This window comes from Serinus canaria, chromosome 26 (assembly GCF_022539315.1).
Source record: "Serinus canaria isolate serCan28SL12 chromosome 26, serCan2020, whole genome shotgun sequence".
NCBI classification, from domain to species: domain Eukaryota; kingdom Metazoa; phylum Chordata; class Aves; order Passeriformes; family Fringillidae; genus Serinus; species Serinus canaria.
Genome location: NC_066339.1, coordinates 2,354,222 through 2,377,990, shown reverse-complemented (window position 1 = coordinate 2,377,990; position 23,769 = coordinate 2,354,222). Strand labels below are relative to the sequence as shown.

At 46.0% G+C, this 23,769-nt stretch overlaps 1 protein-coding gene across 2 annotated transcripts; it reads left to right on the top strand.

Moving 5' to 3' along the window:
* Positions 1–4,130: 4,130 nt before the first annotated feature.
* STK38 (serine/threonine kinase 38) lies at positions 4,131–20,392 on the top strand. Of its 2 annotated transcripts, XM_050985320.1 has the most exons (15): positions 4,131–4,339; positions 5,640–5,688; positions 6,209–6,341; positions 8,796–8,847; positions 8,992–9,114; positions 10,172–10,255; positions 11,208–11,331; positions 11,751–11,905; positions 13,485–13,587; positions 14,142–14,203; positions 14,753–14,870; positions 15,192–15,315; positions 16,025–16,120; positions 16,368–16,462; positions 17,254–20,392. In XM_050985320.1, the coding sequence occupies exons 3-15, from the start codon at positions 6,211–6,213 to the stop codon at positions 17,382–17,384; spliced, it is 1,398 nt and encodes a 465-aa protein (XP_050841277.1). In that variant the 5' UTR covers positions 4,131–4,339; positions 5,640–5,688; positions 6,209–6,210; the 3' UTR covers positions 17,385–20,392. The 2 variants fall into 2 exon arrangements, with proteins under 2 accessions (XP_050841277.1, XP_030086998.1); XM_030231138.2 differs by lacking the exon at positions 5,640–5,688.
* Positions 20,393–23,769: the final 3,377 nt, after the last annotated feature.

Sequence of the window (23,769 nt, the reverse complement as noted above, 5' to 3'; positions counted from 1 at the left end):
GATTTCATGGGCTATGTTCTGCACTGCTCTTACTTCCTCCAGGCATGGCAGAAGAAAATTTTGATGTATTTGATATAGCACCATTTTACCTCACCCTCTCTGCAGTATAAAATTAGACCAATTGCATTTTTAGATGTGTAACATGGGCCACATTTCAGCTGTCACTTTTAAACACAGTGTGGCAAATCACATAAGGATGTTCAGCAGAAGCCATGGAGATGGCACATGCTGAAATTCCATATTTAGGCTCCCATTCAGATCCAAATCTGCTGTAGGAGCCTATAGCTGCAGTGAGATCTTATCTAAGCAGCCTGGAATCCTGAAACACTTGCATCTGAGATTTAGCCTGCCCTCCTCAGTCAATAGTTGACTCAAAAATTTTGGTGTATCTGAAGAAAATAGGAGTTTGGTTTTATTTCATGGACATCAGTGATTTCAGGTAAATTACTCCCATGTTCCAACTCTGGAAGGAAAGAAAAAAAACCCAGGAGTTCTGTAACACTGAGGTGATGGAAAGGGAACCTTATTCTGCTATTGAAACCTCTGAAAAGAATCTAAATTTGGGAAAGATCAAATTGTCAGTCTCCCCAGTTTACCTTTCTTAAGAAAGAGGAGATCCAAGGCACACCTTTGGGAAGAGCACAGCATTTCAGCTCTGTTGGAATCTGAAGTGCAGGGAACTCTCAGAATTTTGGGCCTGTAAGCCAAAGCTTAGAATTAAACACATTTGATCTGAGACTTTAGAAAAGGCTTCCAAACTTTGGTGCTAGAAGCAAGAATGTGGATTTATAGTTTAAAGCAGAGACACATTAAAGTAAGTAGAAGAAAGTTTAGAGTTTTAGAGCATAGCACTGTAGGTTTGTGTGTCAAAACATGATTGGCTAAGAAAGCTTGCACTGTAGCATGGGTCCTTAAGATGAAATATTTAAAGATTAAGTCAAAACCATAAATATCCTTATTGACAGTGTTTTATTAGTTAATAAATCCTTAAAAAGTCTTATAACTAGTGGTCTTGTGACCTTCTGAGCCATGCAGTGAAGATGTGAGCCGAACTCACCCTTCCTGCCTATGTAGAAGATAAAAAAAATAAAATGACACCACCTAAAACAACTCAAAAATCCCATCTCTAAATTAATTTAAATTCCTTCCAAATCCCCACAAGCTTCCCATCTGCAGGAATCTTTCGGCTTCCTGACAAGCTGCTGGAGCCTGAGGCACTTCCAGTGCTCCTTCCTCAGGGCAGAGAAGCATCTGGGATCGATGGATGCAAATCAGCATCTCCCGTCCCTGACCCCGCGTTCCTTCCCCGCAGCAGGAGGGCACTGACCGAGCACCAGCTCCTGCACGACAAAGGGAGGGCGGTCCAAGGGCTGAAGCGGCTGCTGTGGCTGCAGCACGCCCTGGGTGCCGTGCACACGGCCAGCAGCAGGGATATCCCGCTCCCGAATGCCAGCTGGGACACGCAGGAGAGCCAAGATCCCTCCGATTTCAACAGCAGCGATGGAGATGAGGCTTCCAGCCTGCTGAGGGTTCCAGCTTCCAACCAGCTGCTGGAACCGATGGAGGCTCAGGGCTTCCTCCCCCTAAAGCAGCTGGATGGGAGGATCCCAGAAGGTAACTGGAACCCACAGCACCTTTTCAAGCCCCTTTGACTACACCCAGCAGTGTCAGCCCAGCCGTCTGTCCCTGGCTTTACATGTGCATTGCTGGAGGGAACAGCTCCAGAACAAAGGGGAACAGCAAAATGAAAACCCTTAAGGGCACTCACTCCTGCAGGTGTGCACAGAGACTCTCCCACAGAGGGTTAGGGTTAGGGTCCTCTCCCATCTGAGCGCTGTGACTGTGAGATCCAGAACTCCAACAGGTCCCTTCTCTTCCCCTGCTAGGGCCCTCCATCCCATCCCACCCATCTCATCCATCCCATCCATCCCATCCCATCCCATCCCATCCCATCCCATCCCATCCCATCCCATCCCATCCCATCCCATCCCATCCCATCCCATCTCTCTGGGATGTCCTAGGGATGCTGCACCCAGCTGCAGCTCCTGGAGCTCACCCTAGCAGGAAGTTTGGATCATTAATCTGCACATTCACAGCCCAATGCTTTGACCAAGAACTTGAACTCTAAATACAGGTTCTGTTCCATTCACACCTGTCTGCAGGAATTTCACACTCTCTCTAGTAATCACTTTTCTTATACTGGAGTTACAAAGGATTTTTCCTGCTCCTTCAGCATGCAGACTGTTTTAGGCATCTCAGATCTTCAGATTTTCCTTTGTTTTCTCAGGTAGAAGTTGGCAGTGATCCCCATTCAGCCAAAGCCCCACACACCCACCTTGTTCTGCTGGTGGAAGAGATGAGAATGAGCTTTCAGGGTTCCTCTTTGAGCTTTTGTTCCACACTTCCTTTTCTTTCTTCAAGTGAAATCCTCTCCAAGAGCTCCCACAGCAGCAGGAAAACAGATTGATGAGGCCACCTGTGTTTCCTGTGAGGTACCACTGGATTTTGCTGTTCACCTTTGATAACAAACAGATCATCTCTGTCTAAGCAAAGCAAGGTCCAGTTTAACAGTAAAGTTAGTCTTTTAGAGGTTAAATCTGTCATGTGTGTTACAAATATATCATTTGTTATCAAATATATCCATTGTGTAGGGACAGTTTTAAATACTGAAAAATTTCCTCTGTTGCTGATAGACTTCAACTGTGCTGAATGCAGTTCTCAGTGATTAAAATGTCAATAATAAAAACCCTTAATTGCACCTGGTTTTAAATATTTTTTTTGGTGAAAATGTAAATAAAATGAAGCACAAAAACATTTTCCCAATGTCTCCACACATCTGGGAGGAGTATTTTTATGCCATTTCTCACAGCTCCCTATGGGGTTCCCAAGGCCAGTCAAACCATTATTGAAGCTGATGTTTTCAGATATTTCAGATGAGCTGGGAGGAGCAAGATGAAAATGGGTTGTGCAGCCCAAGCTGTACAAAGAGTTTGCTGAGCTGGGATGTGGGAGTTCTTCCTCATCAGAGTCAGAGGATGGAGCCCTGGGGACCTCACTGTGACAGTTCAAACCTCTGGGAAATTACCCTGTCCTGCCCAGCACACTGTGGATCAGCCTCTCTATCCTTGTAGATGCAGTTTCCCCAGGGACTGAGAGGTTGATTCCTTGATCCCTGAGAGGCAGAGGTGACTTGGTGGCTTGGTGGCCTCTGTCCCTGGCACACCTTGCTCCTGTGGCCATTGAGTGATGTGTATCACCTCTATGGGGACGGGAAAAACCAACCTCCCCTCCAGGGTGAGCCCAGGCTGTGTGCTGGGAGGCTGCAGGTCACCATTGTGGGAAGGAGGGAAGTTGGAAAGGCAGCCAGGACAGGGCTTCCCATGCCGGGAGGAGCACCCAGGAGCATCCTAGAAGCACGGCAGTGTAGATGCACAATTTCTGTGGGAGAGGGGCTGTGGCCGGGCCTCATCCCCAGCCGGCTACAGCTGTGCAGGAGAACAGAACGGAAGGTAATGAGGCACAGAGTGCCCACGTGTACTGACAAACCACAGAAGGGAAGGAATCTATGGGGCACACAGGATCTGTGGGGCACAGGGGATCTATAGGGCAGGATCTATGGGGCAGAAGGAATCCATGAGGCAGAATTTCAGGATCTATGGGGCAGACAGGATCTATGGGGCACAGGGGATCTATAGGGCAGGATCTCTGGGGCACCCAGGTGCAGTGCATGTACGATAAGGGTGTAAAAGGTTGTGCTGAAGAATAAGAAAGGGCAGACTCTTGCAGCCTTCTGAAATGACCTGATGTTACTCTGTACGGGCAGACGCTTGAGGCATTCTGCTGTGGCCTGGTGTTACTCTGTACGGGTGAATGCTTGAAGCCTTCTGAAATTGTACGGCGATACTGCGTGTATCATGGACATCTCAACTGTGACATATGCTGCGACACCGCAGGCAGGCCGGCGTCTCTGCCCGGACCAGGGGAGAGCAGGGGGCGACCCGGGTCCGCACCAGCACTACCGCACGCCCCGGCCGCTCGGAGCCCGCGCTCGGAGCCCGCGCGCGGGGCAGGGGCGGGCCCGGCGCAGGCGCTGCCGGCGGGGGCGGGCGGGCGCGGGGCTCCGCCCGGGCGGGGCGGGCCGGGCGCGGGGCGCCTGCGCTGCCCTAGCGGTCCCTGGGCCGCCCGTCCCGGCCGGGTCGCTGTCGGTGCGGGGGGCGGCGGTAGCGGCGTGGGGGCTCCGGCGGCCCCGGTCCCGAGCCCCCCCACCCGCCGCTCCGCAGCCGCCTCGCCGGGACCCCACCTCGCCTGCAGCTGCTGCCGCCCCTCCCGGGGGCTCCGGGTAAGCCGCTCCCGCCTTGTTCCTACGGGCGCCCCCCACCCAGCGCTCCGCATCCTCTCCCCGCCCTCTCTCTCTCTCTCCCTCCCTCCCCGCGGGCCCTTTGCCGCTCCGGGGGAGCGGAGCGGAGCGGGGGCGGCCGCCCGGAGCGCTCCGTGGGGCTGGGGGCGGCCGAGCTGCGGGCCGGGGTCCGTCCAGCCGCGGGTGCTCCTCCGGCGGGGCGGCCGCGCTGCGGGCCCGGGGCCGGCGGGGGTCCCCTGCTCCTCCCGTGTTGGTTGCTCGGGCCCCCTTTGTCCGCTCCCGGGGATGCTGCCGGGCCCCTCCGCCGGTCGGGCCGCGGGGCCGCCCCCCCAGTGCCACGCCGGTGTCACCTCCCCGGCCGAGCCCCGGTGCGGGGGTGTCCAGCCCCGCTCCGTCCGGCCGCCCCCGGGGTGGTCGGTGGGCTCTGAGCGCCCATCCCCGTGGAAGGGGCCGCGAGCACCAACAGGTGGTTTGGCACAGATACTTTCTCTTTTCTTCCCCTTCCCTTTTTATTTCCCTTTCTGTCAGATAATTTTCCTGGTTTGTTCTCTAGGAAGTGAAAACCGCCCATGGCTTTTACATTCTTAACCACAGAGTGTCTAACCCGGTCTCCGAGGGTGCAACCCCCATTTCTGGGTGTGTAAGCACTCACCTCTGGCGGTGTAACCCGATATCCAGGGGTACTCACAGAGTGTGACCCCTTCCACTTGTTGTCTGCCACTCTGAGCTGCTCTTGCATGAAGCCATGATTCCACCTCACATAAAGACACAATTCCATCTCAAAAGCCACCCAGCTGGAGATGGTCACCAGCTCCTGTCTCACGAGGAACCTGTGAAGACAGCACACATGTAGCTGCTGTCTGGGAAAGAGGTGGTTTGCAGGGCCCTGCCTCATAAAGATCTGCAAAAAGTGAACAGAAGGAGTCATTTGAGCGTGTTGGCAGCATGCAGGGTTATAAAAATGGGAAGTGTCTCACCTGTTTTGTCTGCAACTTCTAGTAATAGTTGCAAAACTCTGTTACCTTACTGCAAGTTACATGGTGTGCAGGAGAAGCAGGGTAAGGTGTAGTTGTACATTTGAAATCTTTGGGGATTTTTAATGCATATCAGGAAATAGAGCTTGGGTGTTAAATACACTGAAGCTGCTAACTCCAGTATTTATATACTGTATTCTCAGAAACAGAAAGATTATTAAAATACATATTTGTTAGAAATACATCTGTCTTAGAAATAAATATGCCAGATACTTACACTAGGGTTTGGGTTTTTGGCTATTTTTTAGACTACAACTTGCTCAAAGGCAGTGATCCTCTGGATTTGGCCAAATTTCTGTGAGTAAACATCTAGTAAAAGTGCTTAAGGACAACTAAATGCCCTTTTTGCTCATTCCTCAGTTGCTCTTTTATTGGGATAACTTTCAGGATTTAGATAAATTTCACATCAGAAGAGCCAGTAAGCAACTGGTGGAATTTTTTCTGCAAGAGTTATGGGAAGAATAACTTCTGGATTAGATATTTCAGTGTGATATTCCTGAATTTTGAGTATTTCATTAAAGACAGAATATGGTGGCAGCAATAAGCATTTGCAGTGCTGGCTGAAATTGTGGTTTTTGAGGCACAAAGTTTCTTAAGTTTCCTTCCCTCTAATTTCAGATCAAAAATGTTCAAAACAGGAAGTTTGACTTCTACCTTTTATTTTGTAAAACATTTCCCTGCTTAGCTTAGACTGGTGATCTTTGTTGTTAAAATCTGAACTCTGTGATTAAGCATCACTTAATGGGTATGGATTCTTGTTTGAAGATTATTTGTCATTTATAATGTTTGATGTTCCTCCCTTCTCCTTTCCTACCAGCCATGGCCATGACAGGCCCTACACCATGCTCATCCATGAGTAACCACACCAAGGAGAGAGTCACAATGACAAAGGTGACACTGGAAAACTTCTACAGCAACCTCATAGCTCAGCACGAGGAGCGAGAGATGAGGTAAAATTCCTTCTTGTTTCCCTTCCATGCTGGATAACAGCCAAAAGTTATATTGAATGAATTTTGTTTTCAAAGCAAAAATAATAAAATCTTCTGGTTTGTGTTGGAAGGGACCTTAAAACTCATCCAGTTCCACCCCCACACCTTCCACTGTCCCAGGTTGCTCCAAGCCCCATCCAGCCTGACCTTGGGCATTGCCAGGGATCCAGGGGCAGCCACAACTGCTCTGGGCACCCTGTGCCAGGGCCTGCCCACCCTGCCTGGGAACAATTCCTTCCTACTATCCCATCTATCCCTCTCCTGTGGCAGTGGGAAGCCCTTCCCTCTTGTTCTATCCTTCCAGGCTCTTGTCCCAAGCACCTCTCCAGTTCTCTTGGAGCCCCTTTAGGCCCTGGAAGGGGCTCTGAGCTCTCCATGGACCTTCTCCTCTCCAGGCTGGGCAGTCCCAGCTCTCCCAGCCTGGCTGCAGCCCTTGGAGCATCTCTGTGGCCTCTTCTGGACTCCTCCAGCAGCTCCAGCTCTTTCCTGGCCCCAGGGTTGGAGTTAGCTCTGCAGTTGGGGTCTCACCTGAGCAGGGCAGAGGGGCAGAATCCCCCCCTCCCCTGCTGCCCATGCTGGGGGATCAGCCCAGGGCTCAGTGGGGTCTGGACTGGGGCATGGCCAGCTCTGCCTCACCAGCACCCCCAAATCCTTGTGCCAGGGCTGCTCCCAGCCCATTCTCTGGGTTTTGCTGGGATTGCCCCGAGCCATGTGCAGGATGTGCAGGTGGACAATGCAGGGAGCCAAGGAGGGGCTGCTGGGAGGAGTCACTCAGTGCTGGGACTGACCTGAACCTGGGCCACCTCTTTAGGTCCAATCCAGCAATGGACTGCACTGAGCTGTGTGACTTAACTTTGGCTGGAACCCTCTAATTTGCTGAGTATCCTCAACTGTAGCACTTCTGCTGTTCTCCCAGCTTGCCATGGAGTCTGTAACTAGAATTTGGAAAATGCTTCAGTGTTGGTTTGGCTTTGCTGCTTAACAAGCTCCCCGAGGAGCTCCCCAATGCCTGCTCACTGCAAGAGCTGCAGAAATGAGGAAGCAATTTAGAAATAAATACTAATGTGCAAAGATATTTTCTTCAAAGCTTCTGATGAGTAAAGAGAGACTGAGGTCCAATTCAGGCAGAAAATATCATTAGTTTCTTTCTCCTCACAAAGCTCTTGCCTTTAAAATTTATTTACTTATTTGAGCACTGTTGTGTATTCCCAAAATCTCAGGGTTTTTTCTGTTTAGGATCAAGACCTTGTCTGAACAAGCAGACTGGACTTTATAAGTTACATGTTTTTGTAACAACACATGTCTGTGGGTGTGTAATTTGGAGTTGAAATGGTGTTGACACTGTACCCTGAAGTGCAGATTGACCCTGTTAGGGATAGTTGGGGGAATTTCAGCATGGCTTTGGCATCACTCAGTCCTGCTGAGCTGTTTAATTCTGTGTAATTCAGACTCTGCTACTGGAGTTGCTGGCTTGAGTGTGGGTTGGGGTCACTGGAAAGGGCTCCCTAGTACTTGAGCAAGGGCATTTTAATTGTGCCTGATTCTGAAGTGATAACCCCAAATATTATCACATCACAGCAGCTGCAGAGAGCCCCAGAAGACAGGAACAGGATCTTGCAAAGAATGACTTGCAGAAGGAGAAGGAATTTTTTAGTACATTTGTAATGTCCCAAACCACCAGGCCCCTGTTCAGCCAGCTGTTAATAATGACTGGCACTGGGAAAAAGTTCCAGGGGATAATCATTACAAATGTCCCCTGAAGTCATTCCCCTTCTAAAGTCTTCCTTCCTCCTTTCTTTTCTCCCAAATAATCCCTTTGTACTAAGACTGTAAATATTTCTTATTCTTTAAGGGGGAGAACATGTACAGACAAGTTTCCTCTTCCCAAATATTTTGAGTATTTCAGGGATTAAGAAATCTAAAATAACTTTTCTCATCTTGCATGTGAATAGTTGGAGATGCAGAGAAATTTTCAGTGTGTTTGAATACCAATTCTCCCTGGAATAAGCGAAATTTTGGTGTTTAAATGCTTCTTATGGCTCTGGCCTGAAGTGACTTGCCCAGCTGTCAGAGAGAGATAAGAACAGAACCCAGATCTCTCAATTTGTATTTGGGTACAGCAAAAATGTACACTTGAATAACCTGTGGAACTCAAGGCAGGTTTAGTTTATTAAAACCAGAGAGGACAAGGTTGGAATTATAAAACTGCATAGTAGATTCTTCAAAATTAATTTCCTGTCTGAGTCTCTTGTACATCTTTACCCTCATAACTTGCTGGCACAGACCAGAGGCTGTGGATATGTGCATCTTGTTAAGAAACAAAGTTAATGATTCAACCTGGGGTTTTTTCTAATTTAATTTAAAAAGCAAGGTTAATAATTCAACCTTTATTTGTCTAATTTGTCTCTGCTCTAGACAAAAGAAACTAGAACAAATGATGGAAGAAGAAGGCCTAAAAGACGAAGAGGTAATGAGTAAGGAGAAACTACCTTAATGGTTAAATACAAGAAATTTTCTTTTTCTAAATGGAGATCTGGGATCTTCCTTTGGAATTGCTGTGGTCCCTGTGGAACCACCTGCAGGGCTCTCACTGGGGTCTCTTAAACTCTAGAAAAGAATCAGGAGGTCGGCCCATGCACAGAAGGAGACGGAGTTCCTTCGCCTGAAGAGAACCAGGCTTGGACTGGAGGACTTTGAGTCTCTCAAAGTAATAGGCAGAGGAGCATTTGGAGAGGTGAGTCCAAAAAAAAATGGCTACATGTGTTTTTAACTGGCTCTGCTGTTTGTTCAAGACTTGCTCAGTTTATATAAGCAAAAGGAACAAGCCCAGATTGCCTTTAGCTGAACAGTCATGTGCAGCTGGTTTTTTACCTAATAAATGCTGGTTCAAGGCATCCTGTGCTTTCAAGGAAACAGGATGATGATGAAAATGATCTGATGGGCAGCTAAATACAAGTTTGCAGTGGGTTTTAAAGGTGAACTTCTGGGGCTGGACTTAGGGAGAGGTGGAGAGCCCTTGCAAAGGCTCTTCTGGTGACCTTGAAAGAAGGGGCTTTGGACCACCTGCTTTAGGTGTATGTTTTTTTCTGATTTGGAGATGGGGTAATTGAGAGGTGTTCTAAAAACTTTTATTCTATTTTTAGTCTCATGTGAAGGGTGAGACAATACAGATGTTATAATTTACTCCATCACAGTCAGAAGTTAACTATTTCTTAATTACAATATAAATGTTTCTTGGCCAATCAGTTTTTGCTACCTTATGTTGTAAATGCTTTAAAGCTAGTTATCGAAAATTACTCTTGGTGGGTATTTATATATATATATATATATATATATATATATATATATATATATATATATATACACAAATAAAATAAATACAATGTATTTATTTTAAAACTTGTTTCTAATTCTGTTTTTCTCTGAACAATGTTTATCCTATTGCATAATATTTCTAAGTTAATATTTTTTATCTTAACCTATTCCATAATATTTCTAAGTTAATATTTCTTATCTCAGAGTTTCTATACAAATGTATACTATGTGAACTTTCTATTAAACTTTAAGAATTCTCTGCAAATCTGTTTCCTACAGGTGTGAATCACTCATGGTCCTCTGTTAAAATAACTGCAGCTCATAGCATTAACAGGACTTTGTGCCATTGCTGTGCACTGTGTAATGCTTCTTGTGTTTTACAATCTGAGGTGATTTCATGAAATGGAAGCCAAGGGTTTGATACGCAGCTTTGTCAAGAGCAGTGCTGGGTTTGATCAGTCTGTGTGTGCCCCCAGGTGCGCCTGGTGCAGAAGAAGGACACGGGGCACGTTTATGCCATGAAGATCCTACGCAAAGCTGATATGCTTGAGAAGGAGCAGGTGAGGAACACCCTGAGCAGGAACTGTACCATGGATCACTCTGTGGTGTGTGCAGAGGAGGAATGGGCTTCTGTGCATCAGGAGCTACAAATTCTGGGGGGTTTTGTGTCTTTTCTTATAGAGGATATAAGTCAGAAAAATCTCTGAATTCACGAGCACTTCTTTTCAACACAAAGTCCTGTGCAAATGATTCAGTGCAGGCTTCAAGGCCAGTGTTTTACTGCACTTCTGACCTGCAGGATCAGATATAAATTTCAGAGATACAACTGCAGGAACTGTACCATGGATCACTCTGTGGTGTGTGCATCTGTGCTTCAGTAACTAAAAATTCTGGGGGTTTTTGTGTCTTTTTTTATAGAGGAAATATGTCAGAAAAATCTCTGAATTCACAAGCACTTCTTTTCTAGTGGGCTCTTTCAACACAAAGTCATGTGCAAATGATTCAATGCAGGCTTCAAGGCCAGTGTTTTACTGCACTTCTGACCTGCAGGATCAGATATAAATATCAGAGATACAACTGCTGGAATTCAGACTCAGAGACATAAAGCAGCAGCATTTAACATATTTAAGGCTTTCCTTTGCTAGTACTTCTGGATATATATAATGATCTGGGACAGTCACATGTGCAGCACTGGGATGAAGCTCTTGTGTTTTCAAAAAGAGATGATGAGGTATATTTGTAAAGAATTGAGATTTTTGTTTATAGGATTTAGATAATGTGCAGGTTTACTGTATATAGAGTTATATATATTATATATAGGTGTGTATATAATAGGTATAAAATAGATGTATATAATCAACCACAAGTTGAATGTTCTGATAGTTTTTCTGCCCTTGTGCAGAAATTTGACTTTTGTCTTCTCAATATTTGATGCTGTTCAGAAGAATAATTGAATTGCCTATGAAATATATGAATTTAATAAAACTTATCCAGTGCACTGTGTGTGTCCAGGTTGGCCACATCCGTGCAGAACGGGACATCCTGGTGGAGGCAGACAGCTTGTGGGTTGTGAAGATGTTCTATAGTTTCCAGGACAAGCTAAACCTTTACCTGATCATGGAGTTCCTGCCTGGAGGTAACTCTGGAATGCAAGGGCTGCTCTCCTTTTGTTGGGGATTGCTAATTTCTTCATTACAAGTGCAGTCTGGGACTAGAGTGCACGTGGTGTTTGTACTGTACATCTGGAAGGGAACAAGATTTCTGCTTTTTAGGGTACTGAGGTGTTTGGGCAGGCTTGAGGTTTCCTGTTTGGGTCTTCAAGCTGCAGGTATTTAAACTTGGCTTTAATATTCTTCTATTTAAACTTGGCTTTAATATTCTTCTAGTTCCTCCCCTAGCTATGCCCTGGCTGTCTATAGAGCCAGAGCATATCCAGGTTTGGCAACCTCTGACCTGCTGTTTTTAGCTGAATGCAGCAGAAATAGCTTTTCTCTATAAATGTCTTCAAACTCAGTGAGAGTAGAGCCTGTGTGTTCACCTCTGGGGGGTTTCCAGGTGACATGATGACACTGTTGATGAAGAAGGACACTCTGACAGAGGAAGAGACACAGTTCTACATCGCTGAGACCGTGCTGGCCATTGACTCCATCCACCAGCTGGGATTCATCCATCGTGACATAAAACCAGACAACCTCCTCCTGGACAGCAAGGTATGGGCTGGCCACGAGCAAAGAGGTCTTGTGATTGCTCATATTGACCTGAAGGGGTGTTGACAGTTGTTGAAGAAGATGGTGCTTCTTTATTTAGCCCCATTCCTTCCAGCTTTTGAGGGGCATATCTGCCAAATTGCCAAGGAAAATCCCCAAAAGCCAGGAAAGACCCCAGCTCCACTCAGACCTTGAACTCTTCTGACAGCTGTTTAAACTATTTTTGGCTATTTCAGATGCAGTTTAAAGCACGTGGTTTCAGTTCCCTCTTAGGCAAAGCTGTTTCCTTTTTCTCTCACATCTGTTACACTCCCACTTGCCAGCTCTGGTCGTACCAAACGTGAAGGACGTGGCTGTTCCAGTAGCCAGGCTGAGAGTGGAGAACCTCCCTCAGGATCAGGGTGTACCCCTGAGGGCTGCCCAGGCTACCTGCTTATTGCAGGCACTTTGCAGAAATCCCAGTTGTTTCAGCATCCTCTTATTTCTCACTCCAAGTTTGCCTAAGATCAAGATTTCTTGGAAAGAGTTTGCCAGCAATAAATAATGACTTTCCCACTACTGTGTAATGCACTGGTGGAATTACTGCAGAATCCCAGGATGGTTTGGGTTGGAAGGGGCCTGGAAACTCATCCTGTTCCACTCCCTGCCATGAGCAGGGACACTTTCTGCTGTCCCAGGTTGCTCCAAGCCATCCAACCTGGCCTTGGACACTTCAGGGCTGGGGCAGCCACAGCTTCTCCAAGCAGTGTGTCCAGTTCAGAATGTTCACCTCTAGACATGACTGCATTTAGGGCTTTGAAAAGGAGGTAAATCTTATAGATACACCTCTAAAAATGGCTCAAAGTCAGTGTGGTCATGTTATGCACCAGGACAGATTCAATCACTGAGTTGAGGGTGATTTTTATGTCCTGGGGCCAATACACAACCCAGGGACTGCAGCTGCCTCTGGAGATGTTTCCTTTTGCCCTGAAGTGGTTTGGGACTTGCAGAGCAGAGGTTTCCTGAAGGAAATTGTCACTGGGCTTTCTCTGTGGAGTAGCAGTGGAAGTATTGATGGTTTCATTCCATGTACCCATCCACTGTTGCGTTTAAAGGAGGAAGGCAAAGGACATTGAGGGCATGTCCAGAGAAGGGGATGGAGCTGGGGAAGAGTCTGGAGCACCAGGAGGGGCTGAGAGACCTGAGGGGGCTCAGCCTGGAGAAGAGGAGGCTCAGGGGGGTCCTGCTTGCTCTCCCTGACAGGAAGGTGCAGCCAGGTGGGGGTCAGGCTCTTCTGCCATGTCTCAAGTGAAAGAATGAGAGGAACTGGCATTAAGTTGTGCTGGGGAGGTTCAGATTAGATATTAGATTTTTTTTTTTTTTCCACTGCAGGAATGGTCAGGCATTGGAATAAATTGCCCAGGGAGGTGGTGGAGTCACAGTCTCTGGAAGTCTTCAAGAGGCACCTGGATGTGGCACTTGGGGACATAATTTAGAGGTGTTGAGGGTGGTGTTGGGTTCTCTTCCAACCTTGCTGATGCTGTGATTTTTCTATGATAATTAATGCCTTATATTGGTTTTTTGTTTGTTTTGTTTATTCTAGGGCCACGTGAAACTCTCAGATTTTGGTCTGTGTACTGGACTGAAGAAAGCTCACAGGACAGAATTTTACAGGAACTTGAATCACAGTCTTCCCAGTGACTTCAGTAAGTTCTTTGGCTCCAAAGAGTATCTGGTTGGTTGCTCTTGGGTCCTGACAAAACTCATTTCAGTGTGAGGGTGTGGCTGCAGTGGGGAGTCTAAACATCAACTTTACATCTTGAGGTGGATTTTCATTTTCTGTAAAATAATTTCAGTCACTTTAAACCCATTTTTATTTCCAGAAGTTTGAAACAGACTCTGCTGTAGCTTTTTGCATGTGTAATAAAATGAGAACTCAGTGAGTTGGTAGCTGCTGTCTGGATCTCAAGTGTTACTGAAATGAATAAACCAGCACAGTCTCTGAGTATCCAGGACTATTCTGGAGGGGAAGAACTTGGATCATGGAGTTACATCAACCCTGAAAGCATGGTTTGCTAATGAAAGGCTCAGTTAAATGTTGCCCATATTTCATAGCTTTGGGAGTTGCTGAGAGGTTTAGGTTTGAGGTATTGACACACATCTTAAATGAGACCTTTAGTGTAGTGGTAAAGATATTTTGGGGGTAAAAACAGATTGGGTGCCCAGTAGGATTCAGTCACAGCTATTGAATCTGCTTCAGCTTTCCAGAACATGAATTCCAAGAGGAAAGCAGAGACTTGGAAGAGGAATCGCCGGCAGTTGGTGAGTAGGTTCCACCTGCTTGGAGATGTTCCTGCTGAGGTGTTGCAGCCACATGGAACATGGATTTACATGGAAGTTTTTAATGCATCTGAGTTCTGGACAATCCTGAAAGGAAAAGATTGAGGCATTTTTTTAAAAAAGAAGAGGAATGACTCTAGTTTGTCCTTCATCCATCTGCTGAACAGCTGGTGACATATGTGCAGAGATAGCAGTGCCATAATTATTTACATGGATATCTGAAGTCTCCCAGCCAAAACTATCAGTTCTTGCCACTTCCAATCTCACAAAGGGCTGCTGACCCATTCCAAGGTGACCCATTCCAGGACAGTGATACCCTTCCCTGTTTTCCTGATGCTATTTTAAGACTCTTTCATATGAAGATGTTAATTTTGCCTATACATATCTTGGAAGAAAGGCTTTAAACACCTTTGCTAAAGGATCTCAGAGACAATCTGGTGTCTTCCCAAAATAACCAGTGTTGTATAAGTTCCCAATGTCCATGTCAGGCAGTTTTCCCTACAAATGCATAACTGATGGTGTTTGTTCCAGGCTTTTTCTACGGTGGGAACTCCAGATTACATTGCTCCTGAGGTTTTCATGCAGACTGGATACAACAAGCTGTGTGACTGGTGGTCCCTGGGGGTCATCATGTACGAGATGTTGATTGGTAAGGACCAGGCAGGGCAGGCTGGAGGTGGGAATGAATACAGCAGCTGTATTCATAGAATCCCAGACTGGTATGGGTTGGAAGGGACCTTACAGCTCATCCAGTGCCACCCCCTGCCATGAGCAGGGACACCTTCACTATCCCAGGTGGCTCCAAGCCCTGTCCAACTTGGCCTTGGACACTTCCAGATCTGGGGCAGCCTGTATCTGTGCTTGGGGTCATGTTTTCAGAGCATGCACTCCTTGCCTGGTCTCTGTGGTGTGTTTTGGCTTCAGCAATTAATTTTGCTTGATCCAAGATGATATTTTTGTTTCTTTTCAGGTTATCCACCATTCTGTTCTGAGACTCCTCAAGAGACCTATAAGAAAGTGATGAACTGGAAGGAGACCCTGACATTTCCTCCAGAGGTTCCAATCTCTGATAAAGCAAAGGATCTTATTTTAAGGTGCCATCCCCATGGTTTGCCACTTAATCCAGCACTAATTTTCTTGTCTTGTCTCTGTATACTGTGCCTTTCATGGCTTGTTTCACATGGAAAACCCTGATGCTACAAACTCTTACACACGTGCATCAAATGCTGAACTCCCTTGTCAAATACTTTTGTCTCTCAGGCCATTTAGTTGTTCCCTGACTAAACTGTGCTAAAAAGGAGTTCCCATGGAAGTGCTACTACTCTGGCAAAATGTTTCTGCTCCCCATTTTGCCTGCAGGCTTCTCATGGAAGGACCCAAGTTCAATCCTTTTGACAGAGCTGATTTCTTGAAATAGCAGTGGTTTTGCCTTTGTATGCACTGGAGCATACAAATGTATCCCAGTGCTTGCTGACTCATTTGTACTTCAGTATCTATTCTCAGGACAGAAATATAAATGTCTGGTTTTTAAAGCTCTGTATGTTCTCCTACTCTACTCTGGTCCTGAAATGGAAAGGTCACGTTATCCTGTTCTGAAGGAATAGCACATCTTAATTGTGGCATTGGACATGACATTCCTGTACATAACTTTGTGTGTTGGTTGTTTTGCTGTGGAAGTTCTTAGTCTGCTCCATTTATATGTTAAGAAACTGCAGCAGTATCAGTTCAGAAAGCTGTTCCATTTCTGGATGGAATGCTTTCGTTTTCATTCTCCCTTCATTTTCATTCTTCCTTCCATCCCAGATTTTGCTGTGAATGGGAGCACAGAATTGGTGCATCTGGTGTGGAGGAAATAAAGAGTAACCCATTCTTTGAAGGGGTTGATTGGGAGCACATCAGGTAAGATGCTTTGCAGAAAAGCAACTGCTCTTCTCTTGGGACTGCTCAGGCCAGCCCTGGTCTGCAGCAGGGAGCAGCTGACTGTCATTTATCATATCCAGCTGTGGGTGAGAGCATTTTGTTCTCTACCTGAAGCTTGCTGAAGTTTAGGTGCCTTCAGTTATGATTCTTTTAAGAGATGAAAGGAGGCTGAACCCTGCTTTGTCTGCCTTTGAAATCTCAATGCTTGATCTGCTTTTCTTGGCAGAGAGAGACCTGCTGCGATTTCAATAGAAATTAAAAGCATTGATGATACCTCAAACTTTGATGAATTTCCAGAATCTGATATCCTTAAACCAACAGGTAAATGATTGTTTGATTCTCTGTGTAAGCCTTCCTCTTCTCCTGTAGAATAATCCTTCTGTTAGTCAGATCTTACTAGATGCTGATTTTGGTTTTTACCATGACCAAATAGCTTGGAAGCCTTGTGGTGCAGGGGGTGCAAGCTGCAATTTGGGTTCCAGGAGATGCAGGCTTGTAAATGATGTAGGAGTTGCCTGAGAAAGGGCAGCTCTCAGAGGCAGCAGAGCTTCCAGAAAGTTCAAATCTCAGCAGGGCCTGAGAGCCCAATGCTGCAAGTTCCCCTGGTGTTGATTCCTGCTGGCACTTGGAGGAGGGGTGGGGCAGGGTGGAACTCAAGGGGATGTTTTGCTGTGAATCTCTGAAGGGATCACAGCATAGCCATACATTTGCTCAGTGAGTTTAAAAACAGAATCCCAGACTGGTTTGGCTTGGAAGGGACCTTAAACTCATCCCACTCCACCCCCTGCCATGGGCAGGGACACCTTCACTAGCCCAGGTTGCTCCAAGCCTGTCCAGCCTGGCCTTGGACACTTCCAGGGACTGGAGCATCCACACCTCTCTGGGCAACCAGTGCCAGTGTTTCACAGCTCACACTGTAAAAAATTTCTTCTTCCTGTGATTTGAATCTGCCCTCTTCTAGGTTACAATGCTTGTGCCATGTGCTGTGTCCCAGAAGTTCTTTCCTGGGGTTGAGCACGAAGCTGCATCTGTGTTTAGGATATTTTTTTTTCCTTTAGAAACATTCATCCAGTGTTTTGTATGAAAATATTCTATTTCTTCTGTCTTCCCAGTGGCAACAAGCAACCACCCAGAGACAGACTACAAGAACAAAGACTGGGTTTTCATCAATTACACCTACAAGCGTTTTGAGGGCCTGACAGCCCGAGGAGCAATTCCATCCTATATGAAAGGAGGGAAGTAACACAGCTTTACCTGGACTTCTGAGCCTTGGAATTCTGTTGCTGTATTTTGGGTTTATACCCAAAAAAGAACTTGTTATTTTTTTTTTAAAGAAAACTTGAGGGCTATCAACTCTTGGAGAAGACTTCAGGACCCTGTTTTGTTACACACCTGGTTGTTAAGGATTTTTTTTTCCCTGCACCATTGAAAAATTCCATGTGTTTGCATCATCTCTGCTACCAGCACCTTTTGCTGATTCAGGAGCAAGAGGTTTTTTTATATTATTTGCCAGACTGTCCAATGCACTGGGAGATGAGAGCAAGCTTTCCCTTTGGCATTGCAAAGCACGGGATTCTATAGGACTGCATCCAGTCCTGCATTAAGTGACAAACTCACTCTGCCAATTCTGCCAGCACTGTTTGCCCAGCAGTTGAGGACTCCAGGACAGAGGAAACAAAGCAATAATTGAAGCTTAAGACAGACAACTCTCCAGGAAACTGTCTAGTGGAAGGACAAAACTCGGATTGCCTTAACCTTACTTTGTAGTGCTGTTGTTATAATGCTCCTTGGAAGCCTCTTCAATAGCATTTCTCAGCTCTGTCACTGTGGCCCCCAGTTCTGGTGCACTTTACTTTTGGTACTAAGTGACCCTCAAGCCATTTAATATTTTTTCTAAATTAAAAAATTTTGCAACACTTTTTCTTTCCTAAATAGAGGAGAAATTGGCCATTTCCTCCACCGAGCACTGAGTTTTTGGTTACTGTATGTCAGGATGGATCCATAAACAGTGCAGATAAACTACAGCTGGTCACATATGTGGGTCTGGAATTAGAGCAGAGGGAGGGAAATTCCAGGAACCTGATTCTTGGTGGGCAAGTTGTGCACAGCTGGGCCAGCCCTGAGGCTCCCCAGGCCGGCTGCTGCTGTTTCTCAGCCACCTCTGAGCTCTGCTGCATCTTCAGTGGTTTAAAGGCCAAAACCCAACTTCTGTGGCCTTTTTGCTGTAGGTTTTGAGCAGAACAGGATCAGAATGTTGCTGATGGGGCCTGCCTGGTGTTCCCTCACAGAGCTGCTCTTGCTGTCCTGGCTGCACCATCTGTACCTGGAGTGTTCCAAGGATGGTGCTCATGGGGTCACTTTTGGGGCACTGGATCCTGCCGTGTCCACTCGTTGATTGTTGCCTACTCTGTTTATAAAAGTACATTCAGTTCTGATCAGGGTTTCTCCAGGAGAGCCCCAAAGTGCCTTTCCTTGCCTAAGCCTCTCAGAACATGACAGCATTTTGGGAGGGAGGATTCTGCCTCAGCTGAGCTTTTTCTAAAGTGTTTTTCTAACCACAAGCTCGACGTTGTGCCCGTTTGTAGTCAGCTCTGCACTAACAGGGGCAGGTGGCGTTAATCCTTGGGCCTGCATGGCTCCAGTTTGGAATTTACAATCAGATATTAAAAATACAATTCATTGAGTTTTCTAAAAGCATGTCTCAATTCAAATTGTCTTGGATTCTTGCAAACTTCTCTTGGTGCTGAACACTAACTTCACAGTACAGGCAAGACAAAGCTCCAGTGATGTCTCACAGGAAAAAAAAAAAGGCTTCCACGTCTGTTTAGTCCTGATTTTCTTGATTAGAAAATGAAACAAAATGGATTTGTAGTGGAACATGTTTTTTATATAGGTGCTTTTAGGGAATGTTTACCTAGATGTCTCTTGACTCGAGTGCCATCCCGAAGGACTGGTGGGGGACTGCCAGTACTGTACAGATCTCATCAGGGTCCTCCCCTCACCACCCCTGTGCTTTTTGTACATGTCCTATGAGTTTATGACTTGCCATAAGCAGTTCAGACAGCAGTTGGATCCTACCAAGCTGAAATGCAAAACCAGCCTTAATGAGAAGTCCCAGGAACTCTGGAATCAGAAGGGCTCACTCGGATGGATAAGGGCTAATGGAAGGAATGACTGACAGGATCAGGCTTTCATCAACTCGTCCCTACATCACATTCTGCTCCCTTCTGACTTTGCATGAAGGACTGATACCAGCTTCTCAAACTGTTCCATCCTTATCCTGCAGTTTCTTCTATCCATTTGAAAATGCTGCCTTATAAACCATTGTAATTAATGTAAAACCAATTTTTTTTTCAATTCCTAACAGGTTAGTTACTGCCTTAAAATAAAAACAAAAATCAAAATCCTTTGAAGCTGCTGTGGATTAGGAACAAATGATTTTAAGATAATAGCTTCATTCTTAGCCCTTTACTGAAAGGGACCAGCATTTTTATTTATCAATACCAAAGATGAAGAAGCTAAACAATTTAAAGTTGTGATAAGTTGCTGTGAAAAACCAACTCTCTAGTACTGTGTATTGTGCATTTTTAGTGCTGTGTTGGAAGTGGGACCCCTCAGGTGTGTCACTGGAGTCCAAGGTGAAGTTTTCAAAGGCACAAGGAGCAGTTGGGTACCTCATTCCTGTTGTCTTCCAGCAAAAGTTGGATGTCTTTGAATCCAGTCCTGCTGGACACACCTTTGCAGTGGGAGGTTCTGTATCCCAGGTACACTGTAAGCCTGCATCCTGTTCCAGTTTTTTTACCAACATTAGGGAAAGAAGTGTCTCCTACAGCATCTCCTTCCCAGGATCCATTCTTCACTGCTAACAGTAAGGATTTTGTATGCCTGTTACATCTCCCATGGTAGCCAAACATTTTTACATTTTTTTGTATTTTGAGGTTCTTAGTATCTTTTACCATTTTTTTTTAAGCTGCAGTTGCTGGATTTGTAGAAGTAATTCCAATCTGAATTTCCAATGGATCTGAACAGCTTATGCTGCCAGTTCATCTCTGTATCATGCCTAGCACAAAGCTGCACTAGGTGTTTCTTATCACTGTGCCCTGACTCTGCCTTAACCTCCAAGTTGAAAAAGTGTTCTGTAAATATTTAAAAGCTGTTACAAAGTTGCACTGTACAATTTGGCAGGTGTAGTCAACTTTTTATGGAGCGATCTCATTGTGTTGTGTAAATAAAATCCTCTCAGTAAACACACTCTTGTTGGTATGTTGTGTTTTACAAACAGGAATCAGGAAATCCTGGAATGGTTTGGGTTTTAAAGCTCATCCATTCCAGCCCCTGCCATGGGCAGGGACACCTTCCACTGTCCCAGGCTGCTCCAAGCCCTGTCCAGCCTGGCCTTGGACACTGCCAGGGATCCAGGGGCAGCCCCAGCTGCTCTGGGCACCCTGTGCCAGGGCCTGCCCATCCTCACAGGGAACAATTCCTTCCCAATATCCCATCTATCTCTGCCCTCTGGCAGTGGGAAGCCATTCCCCTTGTCCAGGTTCTGATGAAGATTCCTCCTCTTCTTGTAGCCTCTCTAGATCGTGGAAGGTGCTGTGAAGTCTTCACCTTGTTCAAACTGTTAGTGCCTTGCCAACCTTCAGCAAGAGAAGCCTGGAAGTACATCCAAGGCTGAAGATGGAAATCAAAGCCAGACCTGCCCCAAAGCTGGTTTTTTCTGAAGTAGGTAAAAGTGAAGAACACTTCACAGCACTGACCAAAACCACTGGGGCTGGTTAGAGATGCTGCAGTTTGTGGATCAAGGAGTGTTGTCTGTGCTGCCTTTAGAACATCACTGCAATGAATTAGGTGTAGGGATGAAGTAAACTTTGGGGTCCTCTCAGCACAAATGGTAGGAACACCTCCCTGCAAACCAGGCTCTGATGCCAAACTGCTCCTAAGACTTTGGAATCACCTGCACTTACGTAATGAAGCAAAGAAACAAAACCTTGTAGCTCTCTATGCCCTGCCTGTTCTACTCCACATTTAAAACAATTTTTAAAGGAGCCAAACAGGTCACATATAATTTATACTTTAATACAGAAAAGAAACCATACATCTGGGGTCCATACACAGCACAGGAGCACTTCAGTACATCTAGAGTAAGACAAAAGTTGACCTTGTACTTGAAGTAGGTGACTGTGAGAAGAAGAAAAACAAACACTTTTAAAATTTGAGTCAGTGTTTCAATGGAACCCAGTCTACTAACAAAATTTAAAATCCAGAATGAATAATTATTTGGGAAAGCCAATAAACTGCAGTGGGTAAGTGGTAAATCTGCATGGAAATCATGAGAGCTGGACAATGTGCATCCCATGCTGAAGGTCCAGTTGATTGCACAGAGAACCACAAACTCCTCCAGGCACTGACAGTAACTCCCAAGAGGGCCTGGTGCAGTTTAATGAACTGCCTGAATCCTTCCAAAGGCTGAGCTGCCCCTGGGCTCAGGGACACACTGGGAACTGGTTTGGCTGGATATGGTCCTTTAGCTGTCAGATCCTAAAAGGTGCTGTTGAGGTGCAGTTCTCAGCACCTGGTGCCTTGACACAGTCCTGAAACAACAGCCACACTTCAGTCCTTAGAGCAGAACGTGTGGAACCTCCAGTTCCAGCTCAGCTGGGCAATACCAACACTCATTTACTTAAACCTGACACTGCTGGGGAAATACACACTGGAAAACATAATCACAGAGCCTGGGGGCCATCACTGCTGGGCACTCTGGGCCTAGGGACAAGTTCCACCACTGCTGGGCTCACCAGTGCTTCTGTTATCCTGAGGAACAGCTCATAGCAAGGCAAGGACTGGGGTTGGTCTGGCCCCTGCTGGAGGTTCATGGTCCATGTGTCTTCCTTTCTCTACCACATAAAGAGCAATTCATCTGGAGCAATAATGAAGTGTCTGCATACCCCCCAGCTCTGTGCAGGCACCAAAGGACACTTCTCTCTACCAACCCAATGACACACAGGGAGGAGTTTTCAAAAGTCATCAAGAGAAATTTAGGCATCTGAACACCTGGGACTCTTAGGAGGTCCTGAAATCTTCCCATAGGCACTTCTTTTTAGAAGAAATCTACTTGCTGCACTTGGGAAAGAAGCTAAGAATGGAAACACTGAGAGAATGGAACTTGTATCCATACTAATGGAAACTAAGATGTTCATTGGCAGAGATTTGTTACTTGCAAATTAAAATTTCTGCTTGATCTTGTTATTTTACTTGCACTGAAAACCACAAACACCTTGGCAGCAACCAGCAGCAAATTTCACTGCTCAATTCACCATGCACTTGGCAGTCAGAAGGAGAACAATACAAATTTGCTTCATGTTGCAGCCTGGCAAAAAAGGATTCAACTTTTTAGGGCCAGACTGATACATACACCTCAGTTTTGCCAAGTCTGACCAGATAACTCAACACATGCAATTCAGGTTTCAAGACCTTTGCCAGAGCAGCACTGACCTGCCCAGCTTTGTGAGGAGCTCTGTCCCTCTCCTTCTTGAATGGTTTCAGCTTTTTTTGCACCAGCACCATGTTTTAAAACTCTGGTTTGAGTACACAGAGCCTTTACACAGCCTCAGAAGGGAAGACTTTATGAGGCAGCTTAGTTCTGGGTGCCCTCAGCTGAGCTGGGGCAGTGCAGAACTCACCGTGGGCTCCTCAGGGGTTAAGCCAGTTCCCACAGAGAACTCAGTGCTGCAGGAGCAGGACCAGTGAGGCTCCAATCCACCTGAGCTAAACCAGCCTGGAGTGTGCCTGCTCTTACAGTCACAGCTTTGTTGGCCCTGAACCCAAATTCCCAGAACCTTACATAGATCAGGATAACACACTCAGAGCAGCAAAGGAGTTGTTCCCAGGTATGTGCATTTTTCTCTTCTTAGGGCTGGTTTACTACTGGTATTTCTTACCTGCCTGACAGAAAAATGGCCCAGTCAGTTCCAAACTGGGAAGAAAGTAGCTGGCTTTTTAAAGCTGCTGCAGCAGCTCCTTGGAGAGTCTACAGCAATTTTGACTAAAGTTCATGAGACCAAGGATTTTACTCAGGTAGTAAACTGGGAGCTCCTCCACTGGCTTTGTTTGTCTTAGCAGGGGGATGGAGAAGACAACTCAAAGTCTTCAGTATGCACAGTCACCTCTAGAAAGCTTCTCACATCTGTTTGGCTATTAACAGATTTATTTTATTGGTAAAATATCAGCTACAGTCTTTTTTGGGTTTTCCTTCAGCATGATCTACTCATTTTACTGAATTTAACACAGAACATCCCTAAAAACAATGATTCCATCTCATGGAGCAGTACAGATGGGGAATTCCTGTGAATGTGCTTCCTATGGAACTGTTTCCTCCTTCCTAGGGCAGCAGTACACCACGCTGGATCCAAAGCCAGGTGGCAGTACAAACAGATTCCTCCACACTCAGGGTTTGCTGTCACACTGTGCTACATTTCTGCTGGTTGATACAGAATATCATCTGTCCTGCTTTGATGTTCACTCTTCTGTAACTCACAAAATCAAAGCTGTGCCTAATGGTAAAGGAAAGCTTTGTCTTGACAGGCCCAGAATTTCCTCTCATGTCCCACAAGACATTTCCACACTTG